The sequence below is a fragment of the Sparus aurata genome, chromosome 22, assembly GCF_900880675.1.
Source record: "Sparus aurata chromosome 22, fSpaAur1.1, whole genome shotgun sequence".
NCBI classification, from domain to species: domain Eukaryota; kingdom Metazoa; phylum Chordata; class Actinopteri; order Spariformes; family Sparidae; genus Sparus; species Sparus aurata.
Genome location: NC_044208.1, coordinates 23,089,572 through 23,106,575, shown reverse-complemented (window position 1 = coordinate 23,106,575; position 17,004 = coordinate 23,089,572). Strand labels below are relative to the sequence as shown.

At 43.9% G+C, this 17,004-nt stretch overlaps 1 protein-coding gene across 6 annotated transcripts in view; it reads right to left on the bottom strand.

Moving 5' to 3' along the window:
- The window catches only part of LOC115573963 (clathrin coat assembly protein AP180), a 29,749-nt gene that overhangs the window by 12,094 nt on the left and 651 nt on the right, over positions 1 to 17,004 (bottom strand). For 4 of the 6 annotated variants that reach the window (XM_030405103.1, XM_030405106.1, XM_030405107.1 and 1 more), the window contains exons 2-16: positions 16,565 to 16,892; positions 6,573 to 6,715; positions 6,172 to 6,247; positions 5,312 to 5,414; positions 5,130 to 5,223; positions 4,922 to 5,033; positions 4,721 to 4,827; positions 4,091 to 4,132; positions 3,552 to 3,625; positions 3,308 to 3,313; positions 2,727 to 2,739; positions 2,504 to 2,634; positions 1,696 to 1,769; positions 1,455 to 1,469; positions 685 to 855 (exon numbers count right to left, since the gene is read on the bottom strand). In XM_030405103.1, the coding sequence (XP_030260963.1) occupies positions 685 to 855; positions 1,455 to 1,469; positions 1,696 to 1,769; positions 2,504 to 2,634; positions 2,727 to 2,739; positions 3,308 to 3,313; positions 3,552 to 3,625; positions 4,091 to 4,132; positions 4,721 to 4,827; positions 4,922 to 5,033; positions 5,130 to 5,223; positions 5,312 to 5,414; positions 6,172 to 6,247; positions 6,573 to 6,715; positions 16,565 to 16,694 (1,291 nt within the window). In that variant the 5' untranslated portion in view covers positions 16,695 to 16,892. The remainder of the gene's footprint in view (positions 1 to 684; positions 856 to 1,454; positions 1,470 to 1,695; positions 1,770 to 2,503; positions 2,635 to 2,726; positions 2,740 to 3,307; positions 3,314 to 3,551; positions 3,626 to 4,090; positions 4,133 to 4,720; positions 4,828 to 4,921; positions 5,034 to 5,129; positions 5,224 to 5,311; positions 5,415 to 6,171; positions 6,248 to 6,572; positions 6,716 to 16,564; positions 16,893 to 17,004) is intronic. The other 2 variants (XM_030405105.1, XM_030405109.1) reach the window with 2 other exon arrangements.

The following is a 17,004-nucleotide window of genomic DNA, read 5'->3' as shown; positions in this document are numbered from 1 at the left end:
AAGCTAGCTGAACAACTTACGCCAAATGTAGCCAGTTAGCTCCATGGCTAATTAGGGGAGCAGATAGCTAGTCACTTAACCTCAGCGGTGTCTTGATCTGAAAATATATAACTAAAAGTAAAAGAAACCAAAACAACTGAGTTGCTAACTAAGCTCAAAATGCAGCCAGGTAGGTAGCATGTAAAATAAAAGTGGACAAAATACTATAGTATCTGGGTACTAGGTTTATTTACAGCAGCACCTTCTAGTTTGTTGATTCATAATAACTTTAGCAGCGATGTTACTCTCGCTAACTGGAGCTAACTGGCTAGCAGCTGTCGAGGGTGGAGGGATTTAACTGACTGAAAGGTGAAGTTAACTGACAAACGATTGGTTCATTCATATATCTTTAACCCAATCTATTCGTATGAATATTTATTTCATAATTATTTCGTATATTTAACACTTTTCTAGGCATACGAGGCAGTCGATAGCTGAAAATGATGGCGGTGTGCATCAGTTCTGATGATGCAGCTTCGCTAGCAGAATACAGACAGTGTCGGTCATAAATCAGCAAAGTCGTGTCTACATACTGTATGTGTCTGAGCATGCAGTCGTCTTTGTGTTATCATATTGTGTGATGGTTTTAGGGTTGAGCTTCCCAGAGTGATTCTTTCGTAGAGAATTTTCTGGAAGCCCACTGACCTCCCAACAGATCCATATTGGCGGCGCCAGGGGAGGTGGCGGCTGCTGTGCTAGTGGGAGGAGCTAGAGAGACTCCGGGTTCTGCCGCTGCAGGAGTGGGCGTTGCTGCTGCAGGGGAGGGGGCGGGCTCTGCCGTGAGGGTGGGTTCAGATAGCAAGGAATCGCCCATTTCTGCGAGTACCGCCGGGGTTGTTCAAGATCCCCCAAAGAAAGGTATCAAAATAAACCCCAAAAAGTGCAACCAAAAGAACCGGTTGAGTCACCGTCACAACAGTGAACAAAGGCAAGCCAAAACAAAGGTCCAAATCAAAGTAAAGCCCAATTAAAAGTTTTCGAATTGACGGACCAAAGCAAAATCCAAAATTTTAAAGTAAAGTTGTAAAAATTATCCAGCACCATCCGGTCAGAACCAACAAATGAAAAAACATCCAACCAAAAAAGCCCCCGTTGTAAACCAAAAAACAGACAATGGAGTATGTGGAGGAGAGGGAGAGAGAGGGCAGAGAGAAACAAAGAGACTACTCAGACTAAAGTAAACAGCTTGAGGAGACAAACAGGGAGGAAACCATGTGACATTTGTACAATTACAGTCTATCTTTATGCTTGATTTGGATTAAAACACCGACACTGATTCCAGGAAACCTCAATTTCAGATTTAGTTTGCTCCAAAATAAAGCCAATGACATTTGAGGTATCCTGGAGGATGATTCAAGGCTACACTAGTCTAGACAACAGGCTGGAGGTGACGTGGAGATTATTTTGACTCTCACCTGATCCGAGAAGATCTACAGAGGCAGAAAGCAAGGAAAAAGGGAAAAGACTTGTCAGTAAAAGCCTAAACTAAAACATTAGTTTGCTCTTTTTTGCGAATGAGATCGCCACTAATGAAAACTCAGCCATCAAGATTGTATGCTGAAAGAAAATGGGATGCTTATTTTCTTGCCATTCATAGTCATTATAGAGTAATTTGCTCAAACACTAGTTAGATGGATTATAGATAGATGGACTTACCTCCCCAGGACGTGGGGGCAGCTGATGGTGCTGAAGGACCTGAGGAGGACAGTGGATCCAGGTCCAACAAGGAACTGGAGGCAGAAACACGGAGTGAGAATGACATTTAAATATATGTTTGTATGTAATTCTTCAACATTTTTTTGTTCCTATAGCACCTCGACCCTTTGCCGGGATAAACGTCAGCATTGCAAATCTACTTTTCTTTGTGTTTCAATGTTCTTTACAGATCAATTTCCGATTCTATGTGGTGACAACACAATGCTTAAGGTCTGGTTCTTGGTTCAGGCACAAATACCACCTACATGCTGATGGCACCAGATGAAATGTAAGGAAGCTCAACAAGGATTATAATGGATCCTCTGGGGACCATGAACGACTGTTTAATTATAAATGAGATGGCAACTAATCCAATAGTTGTCGAGATATTTCACTCAAACCCAAAATTCTCAACATTGTTGTGCTCGAGGAAAAGTAAGAGGATCACCAACGTGAGCAGGATTCATCCTCTGGGAACCAAGAATGTCTGTATAAAATTTAATCCATTTCATTTAATCCACCAAATAATAGTTGAGATTTTCAGTAAGGACCAAAATGGCTGACTGACCAACCTGATGCTAGCATGACTAATATCAACATCCGTTCACCCAAAAACAAATACTCAATCTATCAAGTTCGAATTATCACCATCATAATATTAGATGTGGTTCTCAGTTTCAAAGGGCCATCTATCGCCAAATGTCAAAAAAAGGACTTTCAGGATGACGAGAGGAGATGAGAGAGGAAGTCACAGCAGACAGTCACTCACTCTTCAGCTGGCTCAGGAGCGGCGGCAGCGGCGGCGGCTGCCGTCTCCCCGGGAGGAGGCTGCAGCGCAGGAACAGCGTTTGAAGATTTGGCTGGGGTCGATGTCGGAGACACGTTGTTCGTCGGGGACCCCTGAAAGAAAGATAGAGACGCTCCTTTGTAAGCCGCGCACCAGACTGGAAGAGCTCAATATAAACATCGACTGTCGTGAATGTGCATCTCACCTTTGTTGGAGACCTAGAGGAGAGACGGAGGAGGAGAGATTGTTAGTGTTTTTGCCTGAAATAGACAGATCTGCCGCACACAGGCTGGAAAATATTTGATGGGGCAAATATGCACGACAGATTGAATCACATGTGATCATATGAAGAGGTCATTTCCAAAGCAAAACGCTGTACGAAAGAAAAAACAAAACATCCAATCGTTTCCAATGCTAACATTTTTGATTTTTGAACAGCCAAATTTAGCTTCAGGAAAATAAAAACCCCTTCATACACTGATTCACATCGCATGTCAGGACGTGATTATACACATGAGGTGACTTACTGCTCGATCACAACATGTGTTTCTCTCAGCGTTCACACATGTGACCACACCGATAACACACACTTCCACATGTAAACCTAGTTGTGGCATTATGGTTTTCTATTCACATGGGGATCACCTACATACTGTAGTTCACATGTGAATAATGTAAGAGTTAACCTGCGGGAGGGGAGGGATGACAGTGAAATAAAAACTCTACACAGTTTTTCTAAGAAGTTAGTGAACTCTGAACAAACCAAAACACACAGTAGATGCTCACCCTTCACTGGTGATTCCAAATGAACAGAAAGGGGGATAAAAGAGAGGAAGGGTTAAAGGAAATTATAGAAGGAAAGCACTTTGTTCAGGCCTCTTTCTACCAACTTTTCTCCCGGGTACGCAAGTCTTTTAAATAACAAAGAGGGAGTTTCTCAGATCTGAGTGTCTTTTCATTTCTAATTTCCTCTAATCTGACTTCATACTGAGAGCGAGAAGCACAAGACGAGACTCAAACAATCTCTTACCCCTTCTTTCCGCCCTTCACGTCCTCCAGACCGTTCATGTGTGTTTCCAGACTCTCCAGGATACTGCTGGGAGCCTGACAAAAAGGAAAAAAATCCAAAACCAGAGCGATCAATAAATGATCCCTTCCACTCGTCTCTGACAGGCTGTGCCTAAAGTCCACGTACACCAGAAGTGGCGGAAAAAATCTGGACAAGATCTCACTGCAACACTCTCATGCGCGTATAAGCACACAAACGTTGTGATTTGTGCGTTTGACTTTGAATTGAGTTCAACATGCCGACACTCCATCCTGCTAACAGGCACTCAGCCGGGCCACCCTGTGTAACTATGGTTACCGGGTCCTCGAGAGGTTGGAAAGGACAGTCTTCATCGTCTGAGTCTGCAAGATCCACCACCACTCCCGGGTGGAGACACTGGGCGGGGAGATTATGGTGGGTGAGTCATGGCTGTTTCTCTGTGTGTGTGTGTGTGTGTGTGTGTGTCAGGTCGGATGGTCTTTTATCTAGGGTACAAATGAAAATGAGAGCATCAAACTTACATAGTTGATGTCGGGAATGTCGTTTTTGTCGACTCCAACCGTCTGTTAAAGGAAAACAAGTTCAGAATCAACGTTTCACACACTGTGGCTCTCTCTTCAATCTGCATTCAGACAACACAACTTCACACTTTCTTTTTTAATTACATGCAGGGTAGACGCCAAAGTCCAAGTAGGTGATACGCCAGTCCTTCTGTGGAGAGCAGATGCATCTAAATACTACTCCATAAAAACACCAGGTGATGTTGTGAAAGTCTCCCTCGGGTGTGTTGCAGAGATATCTACGTTAGCGTTAGCCCGGTCTGTCTTTTCTCGTTATACCACTCTGAGCTCCCAGTCCGGGCCGCTAGCGTCACAACTTACTGAGCTAACGGCAGCTACAGTTACAAGAGTAATTTGCCTTACATTATGTACGTAACGTTACTTCACATACCTATTTTAATCCAAACCATGATCCAAATCCATGGTCCCGTCACGCTTGGTGGCTAAGGTCACCTGACTACAGGTGACTATGGATCTGCTCCCAAAAGACGTTAATTGAAAAGGACCGGCGTATCACTTGCACATAATATGAAAGTGTGAAGTCATGAGATCTGAACAATCATTTAAGAAGTCGTATTAAAGGTCGCTCACCTCAGCCAGCTTCATGAATTCCCCGATCTTTGTCACCCTGGTCAGGAACCTCTTGTAGATCTCCAAGGCCTCCTTACAGTCGCTCTTCTTCATCTTGAAGTATTTCTCTGTGAAAACAACCGGCGCACAGGTTCAGATTCATCGTGATCCACGCTTACGTCTTCAAGGGGCCAAGCGAGAGGTCGTCAGGACTCTACCGACCTAATAGGTTGATGATTCCGTCGTTGTAGGACGCGAACATTTTGACCAGGTCCTTGAAGAGGAGCAGAAATGCGGCATTGATGATCCCATTGTTCAGCTCCTTGGGATGAACCTGAGAGGAGGAAAGAGGGAGAGAAACTTCTGTCTTGTGATGCTGCACGGGTCTGTAATAAATATATGTCAAGCCGAAGCACAAAGTCGGACTCACATCGAACTCCAGGAGTGTGTCAATCAGAGTCTGCAGAACAGGCATGCCTTTCAACAGCTTCTCAGTGGTCATGGTCCTCATCACACCCTCAGCGCTGAAAGGACATGAGATGAAAACATTGGATAGAGAAACAATAGAGTCGCCCACAAGCACAAGTTCTCTGAACGCCGTGTTCAACATACCCCTTCTTGACTCTGGTGAAATCAAAAGCCATCTGGCGGTAGGCGAAGGCTTTCTCGTTCAGGTATCGTCCATACCGTCTGATGAATGTAGACATGTCATAGCCTGAACAGAACATGTACGTTAGAAAGCACTCGGAGTTCATTATCACAGCTTTTTCTTTATATCTGCTCAAGAACTGGTGTTTATTTGTATTTGTAGGAGAGTTTTTCATATCACTCTTCTCCTTACTTTCTCATGTGTGATGCATATCTTAAACTAGTTCTAGTCCTCTTGCAGCAGGTAATATTCCACGTTTTGAAAGACACTTTGTTCCTCTAAAATCCATATATTGGGCTAAAAGTTTAACCTACCCAGTCATTAGTAACTGCAGATTTGGCATTTGTGACAACCATGTATGCATCAGTAAATTCTCTGCAGGTGGTTTGGTAACCATAATCTGCACCGACTCCTCTGGAAGTGACAACATTTCACCTATGAATCGTCATATTCCGGATAAATCCTGCCTTTTATTATCATTCTTGTACCAAAATGCCTCTTAAGATCGTAGATTAACTTCATGCGTCTAACCAATATTATTTGAAGTGCGTCTGGGATTAACACAGAGAAAAAGCACAAAGAAACAAGGCGACCTGATGCATAAAAATTCCGTCATAAAACATTTGAACTCAAGAGCGTAATTTTACGCGAGACGTTGGACGTTGGAGGCAGAGATGCCAGCATCTGTTTGCATGCATGTGTGTACAATTACACGCGTGTGATCTTGTCCAGGCCCTCCTATTTGCCAGATGGCTCCCTTTTTGTGTTTATCTCTTCCTGTTTCTGATTTGCATTTCACCGGACGCTGTTCGTCTGCTCTTACCGTGAGAGCCGGTTTTGTCGATAAAGTTGCTGAGGTTGAACAGGGAGGTCCTGGACGCCAAGTACTGAATGAACCTCTTAGGAAGAGAAACAAGAACAGTGGAGGAAAACGAAGTTATGGCTTAAAGAAAAACAACACTTTAATGACTGTGATTAGATTATCCCTGCTGTACTTTTTCTACCACATGACAGATTTCACAGATCTGGTTCCATGAATGGCTGCTGAACCCACAGCGCTCATTCATCTCTTTGATGAATTGCGTTTAAAGCTCTCAAAAGACGATATAAAGATAACTCAATCAAGCCTTCATGTGTTTCTTATATCGCTGAATAAAACTAGATTTAAGCTTGAACTTCACTGCACCAGATGTGACCGGTCTGCCCGGGGTCTCGACCACTAACCTCGTTGCCGTGGACACACATGTGATGGGCGGTGACGAGGGCCTTGAAGACGACCACCCAGCTGGCGTTGGTGGCTCGCTCGAACAGCGTGTCAGCCATCTGGGGGATGTTCACGTTGGTGGTGTTGGTGGCTGACACCAGGTCTGCAACACGGCCGCAAAAGGAAAACACCATCATTCACAGATTTCTTACATCATTGCATCAGAGCTCGGTATGTAAGACGAGTGTCAGGGCTCGTTTAGTTTCAGACAAGCGGCTCCATAATCTGAACTGCTCTGTTTAAACTTTGATTAAGCCGGAGGGCCGAGTGTTCACTGCAGAGCTGCTCGAGACGCCCATGAGACTATTAAGCCAGGAGTAAGACCTGATGTACATACAAAATGATTTTGGTGCACGGGCACACACACACACACACACACACACACACGCACACACACACACGCACGCTGACAGTGCAGAAAGAGAGAATAATGCTTCGTCAGCTCTCCTCCCCGGGTGCCAGTTCAGACAGTCAGACAGTCAGAGAGGTCTTCAGCAGCGAGAGTCTGGACGGTTGCATCAGCCTGAGGTGGAGTGTAAAGTGTGCAGGAGCAGCAACACACGTACAATACTTCAACCAAGCAACAAGCAACACCGCTTAGGCATTAATAATAACACAGATAAATTTGTCATGTATGCTGTATCTCATTTTCTGGGTCATACAGATCCCTGGTCCTCAGAAGGAGTACTATAATTATCCAGTGACTAGAAATCTCTCTCCTTTATGTCCTATGAAGAACATTTGTATTCACCAATGACTAATCTGCCAAGTGTCACCAAATGTGAGCAAATGGTAAGAAAAATTAAGTCCAAACCCCAGAAATATAGATTTTTCTGTCAGAGTAATCAGAAGCAGGTTTATTACCTTGGTCTTATGTTATGTCATTATTTTATCATCGTCATCAATCATAAAAAGACAAAGAAAGCCAGCAAAGGTGCATTAAAGGTGCAACATGTAACAATTTCTCTTTAAAACATTAACAAATGTACCAAGATTATCATCGGAGTGTGAAGAAATGGCGGTTTTGTCACTACTAGTGCAGTGCCCGTAAGAAAAGTGTATTCCTATAAAAAAAGTGGGAGGTTAATTAGTTTTTCATGGATGGCCAAATGAGGCTGTGTTTGAAGGTGGGACGTCAGGGAGATAATTGGCTGTTTTTGACTACTTTTGATTATACCATTATATTTCACCTTAAAAACTATTTACTTGGTGTCATTATTTTCAGCACAACCTCACATGTGTGACTGTACGGTTATTTTTTTATTTTGACATACTGTATTAACACAATGGACCTAAAATCACAAAAAAAAACATAAAATCTGAGTAGAAAAAGTTAGATTTTTTTACTGTGAAAACCACAAATATGTTTAACCATTTTTTCTTTTTACTTATAATGCAAATATAAATTGTTGTTTGCTAAATTTGTGCATACATTAAAAAAATTTACAAAGTTATATGTAACTATTTACATTTAAATGCAGGCAATGCTCAGGTCTGCCTGAGCTCCTTCCAGCTGAATAAATAGCTGCACTGCCTGCTCCACATTCAGCATCTTCTCATTGTTCTGACTCATTAAACGAAATACCGACTCCACTACACACTAAACATACTACACCAAACACTACATAACACACTAACTACACACTCCAAACACGCTAAATGTAACAAATCTCTCAACTCTCAATATCGCTGTCCGACCGTCGTTGCCTGTCAATCATCCACCTAGGTCCCTCCCACAACTTCCTGTTCCTCAACAACCAAACTTGCTGCTTGGACACTTTCGTGACAAAACCCCGTTTTTACCGTGTCTTCCTGCACCAGACACAAAGCAAACGTGACGGCAATGTTCGCGGAAAAGCGTGGCGGACATTATTTACCCTAGGTCCAGTTTTGGACGTGCCGATGCTTCCGGTCCGTCGCCTCGGGAGGTGGGCCGTGTAGCTAGCCGCTAGCAGCTAGCGGCTAGCTACACACGAACATCCACAGATTCCGATTCCACTTTGTTGTCCGCGCGTCTCCAGATCTCCTCAGACCCGAACAGACTCGGTCCGGACTCGTTTAATCTCATTAATCCACAACAGTCAGTTTAGAGGCACAGAACAGAACAGAACGGGACCGAACCGCCGGCAAAATCCCGGTCCAGCTCGCTCCGCTGCAGGTATAAATCTGCTTGTTTCTTCAGGTATGTCGTTGGCTTGAGCTCTGCAGTGATTGGCTCTGGTGCGCACATGGCCACGGTGTGCAGTGATTGGCTCTGGTGCACACGTGACTGTGGTGGCTCCGTGGACAATGCTCGGCGGAATTTGTAAAGCATTTATGAAATAATTTATTCACGGTATCATTGCAGTCCAAGCAAATGCTTAGATGCACACCACTGAACCACGCAGCAGCCATGTTGAAAGTCTCAGGTCAGTGTGATCCTGATCCACAGAGATATTTGACTAACAGAAACACACACACACACACACACTAGGGTTGCCAACCGTCCCTTGAAAAACGGAATCGTCCCGTATTTAGAAACAAAGTTACGCGTCCCGTATTGAGCTTAAAAGGGACGCACTTTGTCCCGTATTTCCGTGAGAATCAAAATGGTCTTCAAAATGTCAATGGAATCAATGAATGACAGGGCGTTTTATACGAATATTTACGGTAATCTTACTGGCAGCCCTCTCCTGCTCTGTGACCAATGAGCCGACAGCACACTCACACACGAGAATAACAATGCAGAATCCGGCTCTTCTCATTGGTCGAGGTACTGTTGCTTGCAAGAAGATACCGGAAGACAAGAGACTGAGGCAACTGGCAAAACAATCCATCATGGCTCACAACGACACAGGTTCACAGGACACTGCAGACGGTACGCCTTCCACCACGAGCAGTAACGTTACTCCCCCGATAAAAAAAGAAAAGGCTGCAAAAATACAGACTCGAATGAGAAAAAGAAAACGTGGCTGGAAAAAGTGTAGATAATGTCTGCTGGTGCACTTTTTCTGTAGCCCATGGTGAACTGTTTGACGTGAAACAGCATGCATCTAGTGGTCTACACGTGAGGGACAACCAGGTGGACCCTTGACTGGTTTGTTGTCCACCAGGCAACACCAGAGGCAGATATGGCATGCAGAAAAAATACAAATGTTTTTTAAGTCCAATAAATGTCAGAATTTTGTGGCCAAAAAAATGTTTAGTGTAATAAACACATACAATTGATAGATGAATACATAAAATAGATAAATAATACATAAAAGTAATACATAGATGAATAATTGATAAAGAATACACACTATGCTATACATACATATATACAACCTTACACATGTCAGTTCAAACAGTCCATAGATAGATGTGATGTGCATAATTTATACTGCACAGGCAGTTGATATACTACACATGAACTATATATCAGTAAGAAAGTAACAACTTTCTATTGTTTTCTGTTATTTTATACTGTTTTCAGTTAAGCAGGACAGTTCTGTTAAATAAATAAATATTTATTTTATTCTGTCAAGTTAAGCAGGACAGATTTCTGTTAAAAATATCTTTTATTTAGCACAAAAAAATTAATTGTTGAATAATATTTTTTTCTATGTATTCGTATCACTCAAAAACATGCATGAAAGTAAATTCACATTCGAGTCTAATTATTTGGAAATCATTTCACACACAAAAAGGGCCAAAAAAAAAAGTTACCAAGCCGTCCGAGGGGGGGGGGGGGGGTTTGTCCCCTATTTATTTTTCAGGGTGTTGGCAACCCTAACACACACACACAGACAGAGATTCCTTGTATTTATAGATAGATGTCAGAGCGATTGTCGTGTTGCAGAGATCTGATCTGTTGACGTTAACATGCTAACCTGCTAGCCCCGAGCCAGTTTGGTGATAGTCCGCTCGAAATAACACCAAACCACCTTCCTGCTATGAGCTTCCAGTCTAGACCGAGTCAGCGTTTGTGAATCATCTCACAACAACTGGCATCAATCAGGCCCTTTTTAAAATAAATAAGCAACATATCTAGCTTTTTATTTGTTCCTTGTCTGATGAGGGAGCTTCTAATTAGATATTTGGGTTAGTTGTCCACAGAGAGAGAGAGAGAGACATAGTTAGGGAGACAGATGGCCTCAGATACATCATGCCAATAAAAAGAGAGCTAGAGGAGATGTTTAGAAATAGTAAGCAACACTTTGAAGAAATAAAGATTATATCCTTGAAATGACAGTGAGTGTATTCTCTGAGGTTTCCACACAGAATCCACACGCGGCATGAATGTACACATGTGCGCATACTGCCGCGCCAGAATAAGAACAGAGTAATGATCTCCTTTAAATTCTCGAAACCTTGAACATGGCATAGATTTTCAAAGCTTTTTTGAGTGCGTCCAGCTGACATTGACAGCAGAGCAACAAGGGCAGGACTGAGTGTATCCATACAGGCTGCCAGAGAGGGAATAAATGCAGCAAGTATTGGCAGCCACCGCTGATAATGGAAGGACGGAGAGGCCGTTATATTGAACAGACCTCGCCTTGAGAGGGTAGCTACAAAACCGACAACACAAACCAAGAGGCTAAAAAGGTGAAATGTGCGAGACGGACAGGATGGGAGAGGAAGAGCGAGACACTCGAGGGAGCAGCGATGAAGTGATAAAATGAAGAGACGTATGGAGGTAGAGCAGCGAGGCCGTTGAAGGTCGGCAGGATGGACGGAGGGGTCGTGGGTTAGGGTGGTTGTAAGGGTTGTAAACAGATTATTACTAATCACCGGTCCGTGCCTTTCAATGGCGGCTGTGTCGCTGCCCATCCCCCGTGCACACAAACCTGTCTCGACACCACCTGTTTCACACCCTCACCAACGCCTCTCTATTATCAGCTTTTGTCACCAGCGCTGTCACCGTCACTCAGGTTGATTTAATTTAATGATCTTCCCAGCACAGAGCGGGATATCATCTTATTAGATCGTCAAAATGGAGAAAAAGGCAAATGGGTTCGGAAATTGTCTGAAGTTAATAGAGTAATCACGGAGCTTCTTCTGATCTTTGCATGATTAATTATGCTCCAATCCATCTGTATAGCATGACCAGATGGCGGCAGCCTCACTGTGACACCTCCGATGATGTCTGATGTCTGATGTCTTTATGTTCAATGCTGCATCCATTTCCCCACTATGGCTCCCATCTGTGTTTAGATATTTGATGATATTTTTTCTGCAACACTTCTTCCCCACATCACCATGGTGTTTGTTTGAATGTCTACTCTCTCCTTCCTCACGTAGCCTCAGTCCTCTGTGAAATGGCTGAAGACTTCGCTCCCCTGCAGCCTCTTTCAAATGACACACGCAGACAGACACGGTCCACAATGGCTGAAAGGTCATTATATAACATTATCGTGTCACTGGCACAGCTACAAGTTAATATTCATACTAGCAGGATGAACACTGTCCAAAGCCATTCGCAGACCTTTAGCTCATAATACTCAATAATAACTCTGTACATCTTATTATTTCTGTTTACAGGAGCTTAAAGCGACATTATGTAACTGTTTCACCTAAAAAAACAGCTCAAAACCATTTTGAGCTGTTCTGATTTGCAAAGGGGGAACGGTACCTCTTTCATTCTCACTCTGCATCTCGAACTCCTGGTCGATGTAACCGAGTACAATCTCCTGTAAGAAGTTTGTTTTTCATCTCTTTGTCTGGATCTGGACCATATGTTTTCTGGTTTTCCTTCCAACTTCTTATTTTCCTGATGTACAGATAGCTTACTTGTTGCTAGAGCAAACCTTGACTGCTGCTAACTGTCATTACGATTAGCCGGTTAGCTCAGTTAGCCGTGTAGCAAGCTGACTCAAGGGCCTCACAGGGGTGTGTTGGTGTTTCTGCCGCTAGCACATTAGCTTTGGGTCGACAGGAAGGTTTTCAAGGCCAGGAACAGGGAATGCTGGTAAGGGATGGCGCCTGACTGGGCACCAGAACCCGAGCCTAGCGAACAGGCAAGAATAGCAGATACAGATAGCTTACTTGTTCCTAAAGCAACCCCTAGCTGCTGCTACCTGTAGCTACCGTTAGCTAGTTAGCTCAGTCGGCGGTGCAGTTAGCTGACTCCAGCCTGGACTGGGAGCTTGGAGCATTGCCACAAGGAACTTTATGCCACAGAGAGGGTTTTCAGCAGGGAATGTTGGCAAGGAATGAAGAAAACTGTAGAGGATGTTGACGGAGAAAGTTTAGAAGCTAGAAAGAGAGAGCGACCAAACAGTCTACATATCAGACTGGCATTTAGTCTTTGGCAAGAGCTTTGCGAATTAAAGACGCTGTCATGTTTTACTTTTCCACTTCCTGTGTTTGTCTTTTTCCATCCTTTTTCTGCGTGTTGCTTCTTCCTGTCTGTCTTAGTGTCTGGGTCGTTTTTGCCTCACACAACAGTCGGTCTGGTGTGTAATATTAGCTGGCCTGCTGTGTCACTTGCTTGATGTTCGGCTGTTAGCAAAGTTGTTGAGTTGCTAAATTATCATCATAAGTAAATAATCGTATCAAATGTACAGCTGTCCGTATTCATGACAGTGCTGTGTATTTTGTGTATTTTGTGGATTGCAATCTTAATCTTGGCACCAAATTCCGAAACACAAATTAATTCTTTCTCGCACAATGTTCCTTTAATGTTGTTGCCATATGGGCCATATCATAGCAAATAATCCACTCTTTCTGTTGGGGTATCATCGCCTGAAACAAACACACACTGACATATGAGTGTGCGTCTCTAATGAGGATTGGCTGAGCTAAATAAAGACTCTTACGGTAATCCACGGTCCACAGGAGGGTTCTAATAATGTACCGGGAGGACTCACACTGTGCGAGGGCATGTTTGTGTGTGGCAGTGTCTGCGTCTGAGTCTGTCTGCTATAATCTTTTTTTTATAGTTGCACAGCAGGCTTGTCTGGTAGTAGACATAGTATTTGATAAAAAATCTAACAGAATACGGACACATTGGCATCATGTTGAGATGGAGACTGGTCCAGATAAGCTTATTCAGGTGGTTCTCAGGTGGTTTCACACCCATTTACATCTTAGCCGTGTTCAGAAAACCTTCACTCGTTCACTATTTAATAGACACGCAATACGTTACTCTATAGTGAAAAAAAGATTGCATTGTGGGATTGTTTGTGCAACGCTAACATACAGAACTCAAACGAAAAACAAGATGGTGGACAGTCTATCTGAATGGAGGGTGAGTTCACCTCCATACCACTCACATGTCTGAGTGCTAAGTATAAGGCCACAGCTAGCAGCCAGTTAGCTTAGCTTAGCATGAGCACCGAAAATTAATTCAGCTGGCCTTATTTGGTCCATCCGTATGTACACATGACATCTTGTGGTGATGACAAGACTTCTGGAAGTTAGCATACTGCTCAAGACATAGGCTAGTCGGGCAGCTACCTGTGAAACAGCACTGGTGATACAATGTGATAGTTAGTGAACTTTCGAGATCTGGTATTTAGATTTGGTCACCTTCAGACAGAGCCAAGCTAACTGTTTCTCCATGTTTCCATGTTGTCATGCTAGGCTAAGCTAGCCAGCTGGTGGCTGTAACTTTATATTTAGGCTACTATACAGATATGAGAGAGGTATCGATCTTCTCCTCTCTCAGCAAGAAAGCAAACAAGAATGATTTCCCAAAAAGAGGAATTACTACAACACTACAACGGTGCAATTAGTTAAATTTTAAAGACATACGGGTTTGTTATCTATGGCTCCAGCAGCAGTCACACACCATACTATAGACTATAGATAATCTAAAGGTCATGTGACATAACTACTATACTCTCATGTACATATGATCGGCCCTCTTGCTCCGGTCAGTGCACTGATTTCACTCCTCGAAAACAGCTTTTACTACGCCCGGCGTGTATTTACAGCGTGACCTCAGATGAATTTAAGCCTATTCCCCTCGGCGTTCAGCTGACCTTGCACGGACCACATGTTCTCCACAAATTTGTCACACACGTCCCGCCGTGTTCCTTTCACTGCGTCTACATACCGTGATGAGATTCAGTGGATTGTTTTACAGCATATTTGCGTTGAATAACACATATCTGACACCTGGGCTTCACTCCCTGCTCTGTGGGGCCCTTCATGAAATGATAGCAATTGTCAAAGCCTAGATAAAATTATATGTACACTGCACACTGATTCTACCGTTGAAGGTTTTATTTTGAAGCTGAATCATGAGATGACGCCCCACGTTCACACCTACTACAGCTCTGAACAGCAATGTACAATCAGAAGACCACGTATTAGAACAAATGTTTCATCAGTAACCAGAAAACACAGATCACTCAGTCTAAAGACACATATGTTCAGTGTGATCGTCCCTGCACTCCGGGGATGACAGGCCTGTCATTTCTCTTTTTTCCTTCTCGCAGTCTCCCTCCGTCCTCACGCTGCCAACCCCCTGACACTTTCAATCTGTTGCCATGGCAACTGCACTGCACCACCACCGCCGCCGCCTTCAACAACACACCCACATCCACCTCAAGGGTCACAAACTGTCACCATCAAAAAGGGAATAAATACGACCTATCGGCTCGTATCCTCCTATCATCAAATACCGCAGACACGTTGACTGATAGCTAATTGGTAAAGTTACTTACAGTGTCTGACTTCCTATTTTCAGTCTAGTGAGTTCAGTTATTATGTTGTCTCCATTTTTGATACAAGTCTTGTGGGTCTGAGTGGAAATGTTTGCCACTCTTTTGAGGTTAGGAATTTCCTGCCGGCCGAGATGCAAGAGAAGCACAGTGCCCTACATACAGGTAGATCATTGAATGTGCCCCAGAAAGAGATTCAGCACAGCCTCGTGGACTGAAGACATCATGGAAGGAAACATTTCCACGTGTGTGCGCTCTTTATTACACCGGACCGTCTTATGACTACAGTGTGTGAGGGTGTTTCCTCGTTGTGGCTTCAGGAGGTCAACAGAGGTGGCCTCCTGCGTTTGGAGAAAGAGGTCCTGACTCGTTTGGAAAAGTCCAGGTCCGAGCAGCTGAACGTTAAAAGACACACTGACCCAGTGGAGAGCGAGGAAGCAGCGGTCCCCGGTGCGTTCTAGCATCAGCATTGTCACCTTTGGCTGTGTAAATAATGCAAGGCAGTCATTGGCTGATTATTAAATTATTCAGCAGGGGAGCGGATCACAAGATATAAGGTCCTAGCCCAAGAAGACGCAGGGACCAGACCTGCCCGGTGACCACACACACACACACACACACACACACACAGACAGCCAATCAGACCACCCGCCATCTGTATGCAGCGCCACGCCACTGCTTTGGTCTGACTCAGTATTTGTGGTAGATCACCAAGATTAATCGTGATTTGTCATAAGGTGGCCCCTGCTGTCGCCCGCACACGTGTCAACAAAGCTGTGAGGTTTGAGAAAATGCCTTCAGCTGTGACTTTTTGCCGCTTAACTCGCCGATAGACAATAAAGGAACCCAAACAGGCAACATCCGAACCAGTAATTCACATTATAATTGGATATTTTCCCTCAGGATCCACACACACAGCCTCTAAAGGGAGGGGAGGAAATTAAAATGGTCTTTCTCTGAGCATGACTTGTCATTCCACTCTAAATTATGACCTCCCTCTCCCTCTCCACTCTCTCTTCCTCTCTGGGTTTTCCATCATCTTTACTGGAGGCTTGACACACACAGGGTCACCAGATGGGGTCATCACCACCCTGGCCACATCAATTCATTATGGCACCACACCCTTTTGAGCAGAGAGGGGGGGAATTAAAAAAAAGGACTGGTGGTAAGGATGTGGTAAGCTCTCTATGGCTGTGATGGCACGTGTTCCAGGCTGGTGTGTGTGTGTGTGTGTGTGCAGCCGGTGAGGCCTTGTGTTAAAAAAAGAGAGAGAAATGTCTGCGGTGTGTGTGACATGAGAGAAAAAGAAGGACTCCACTTACACTCCAGGTGCTTTTTCTTGGGCGCCATCACTTCATGAGTGGTGGCTTTGCAGACAGCGCGGGCCATATCTGATCCCGTTAGCTGGTATTGCGCAGCGGCGATGCGATCCGTGAGCGTTTGCCCCGACATTTTTCCCTCTCTCTCTCTCCGTCGAGTCGACCACCTCAGGAATGTGTTTCACCTCGGGACGATGGCGTAAAAAAAGGTGTGAATATATATATATGTATGTATATATATATATATATATACACCCAGCTGCTTCCCAGCGAGCCGCGCTTCTTCCTCTTCTCCCCCCTCTCTTTTGGTCGATAGGGCCCGTGTGACCTTCTGTGTGGGCGGAAATGAAAAAGAAAAAGAAAAAAGAGCTTTAAAAAAATAATTAAAAGATAAATGTTATATTCGCATCAGATCGCTCGGTCACGTTGAGAATACGCGCGGC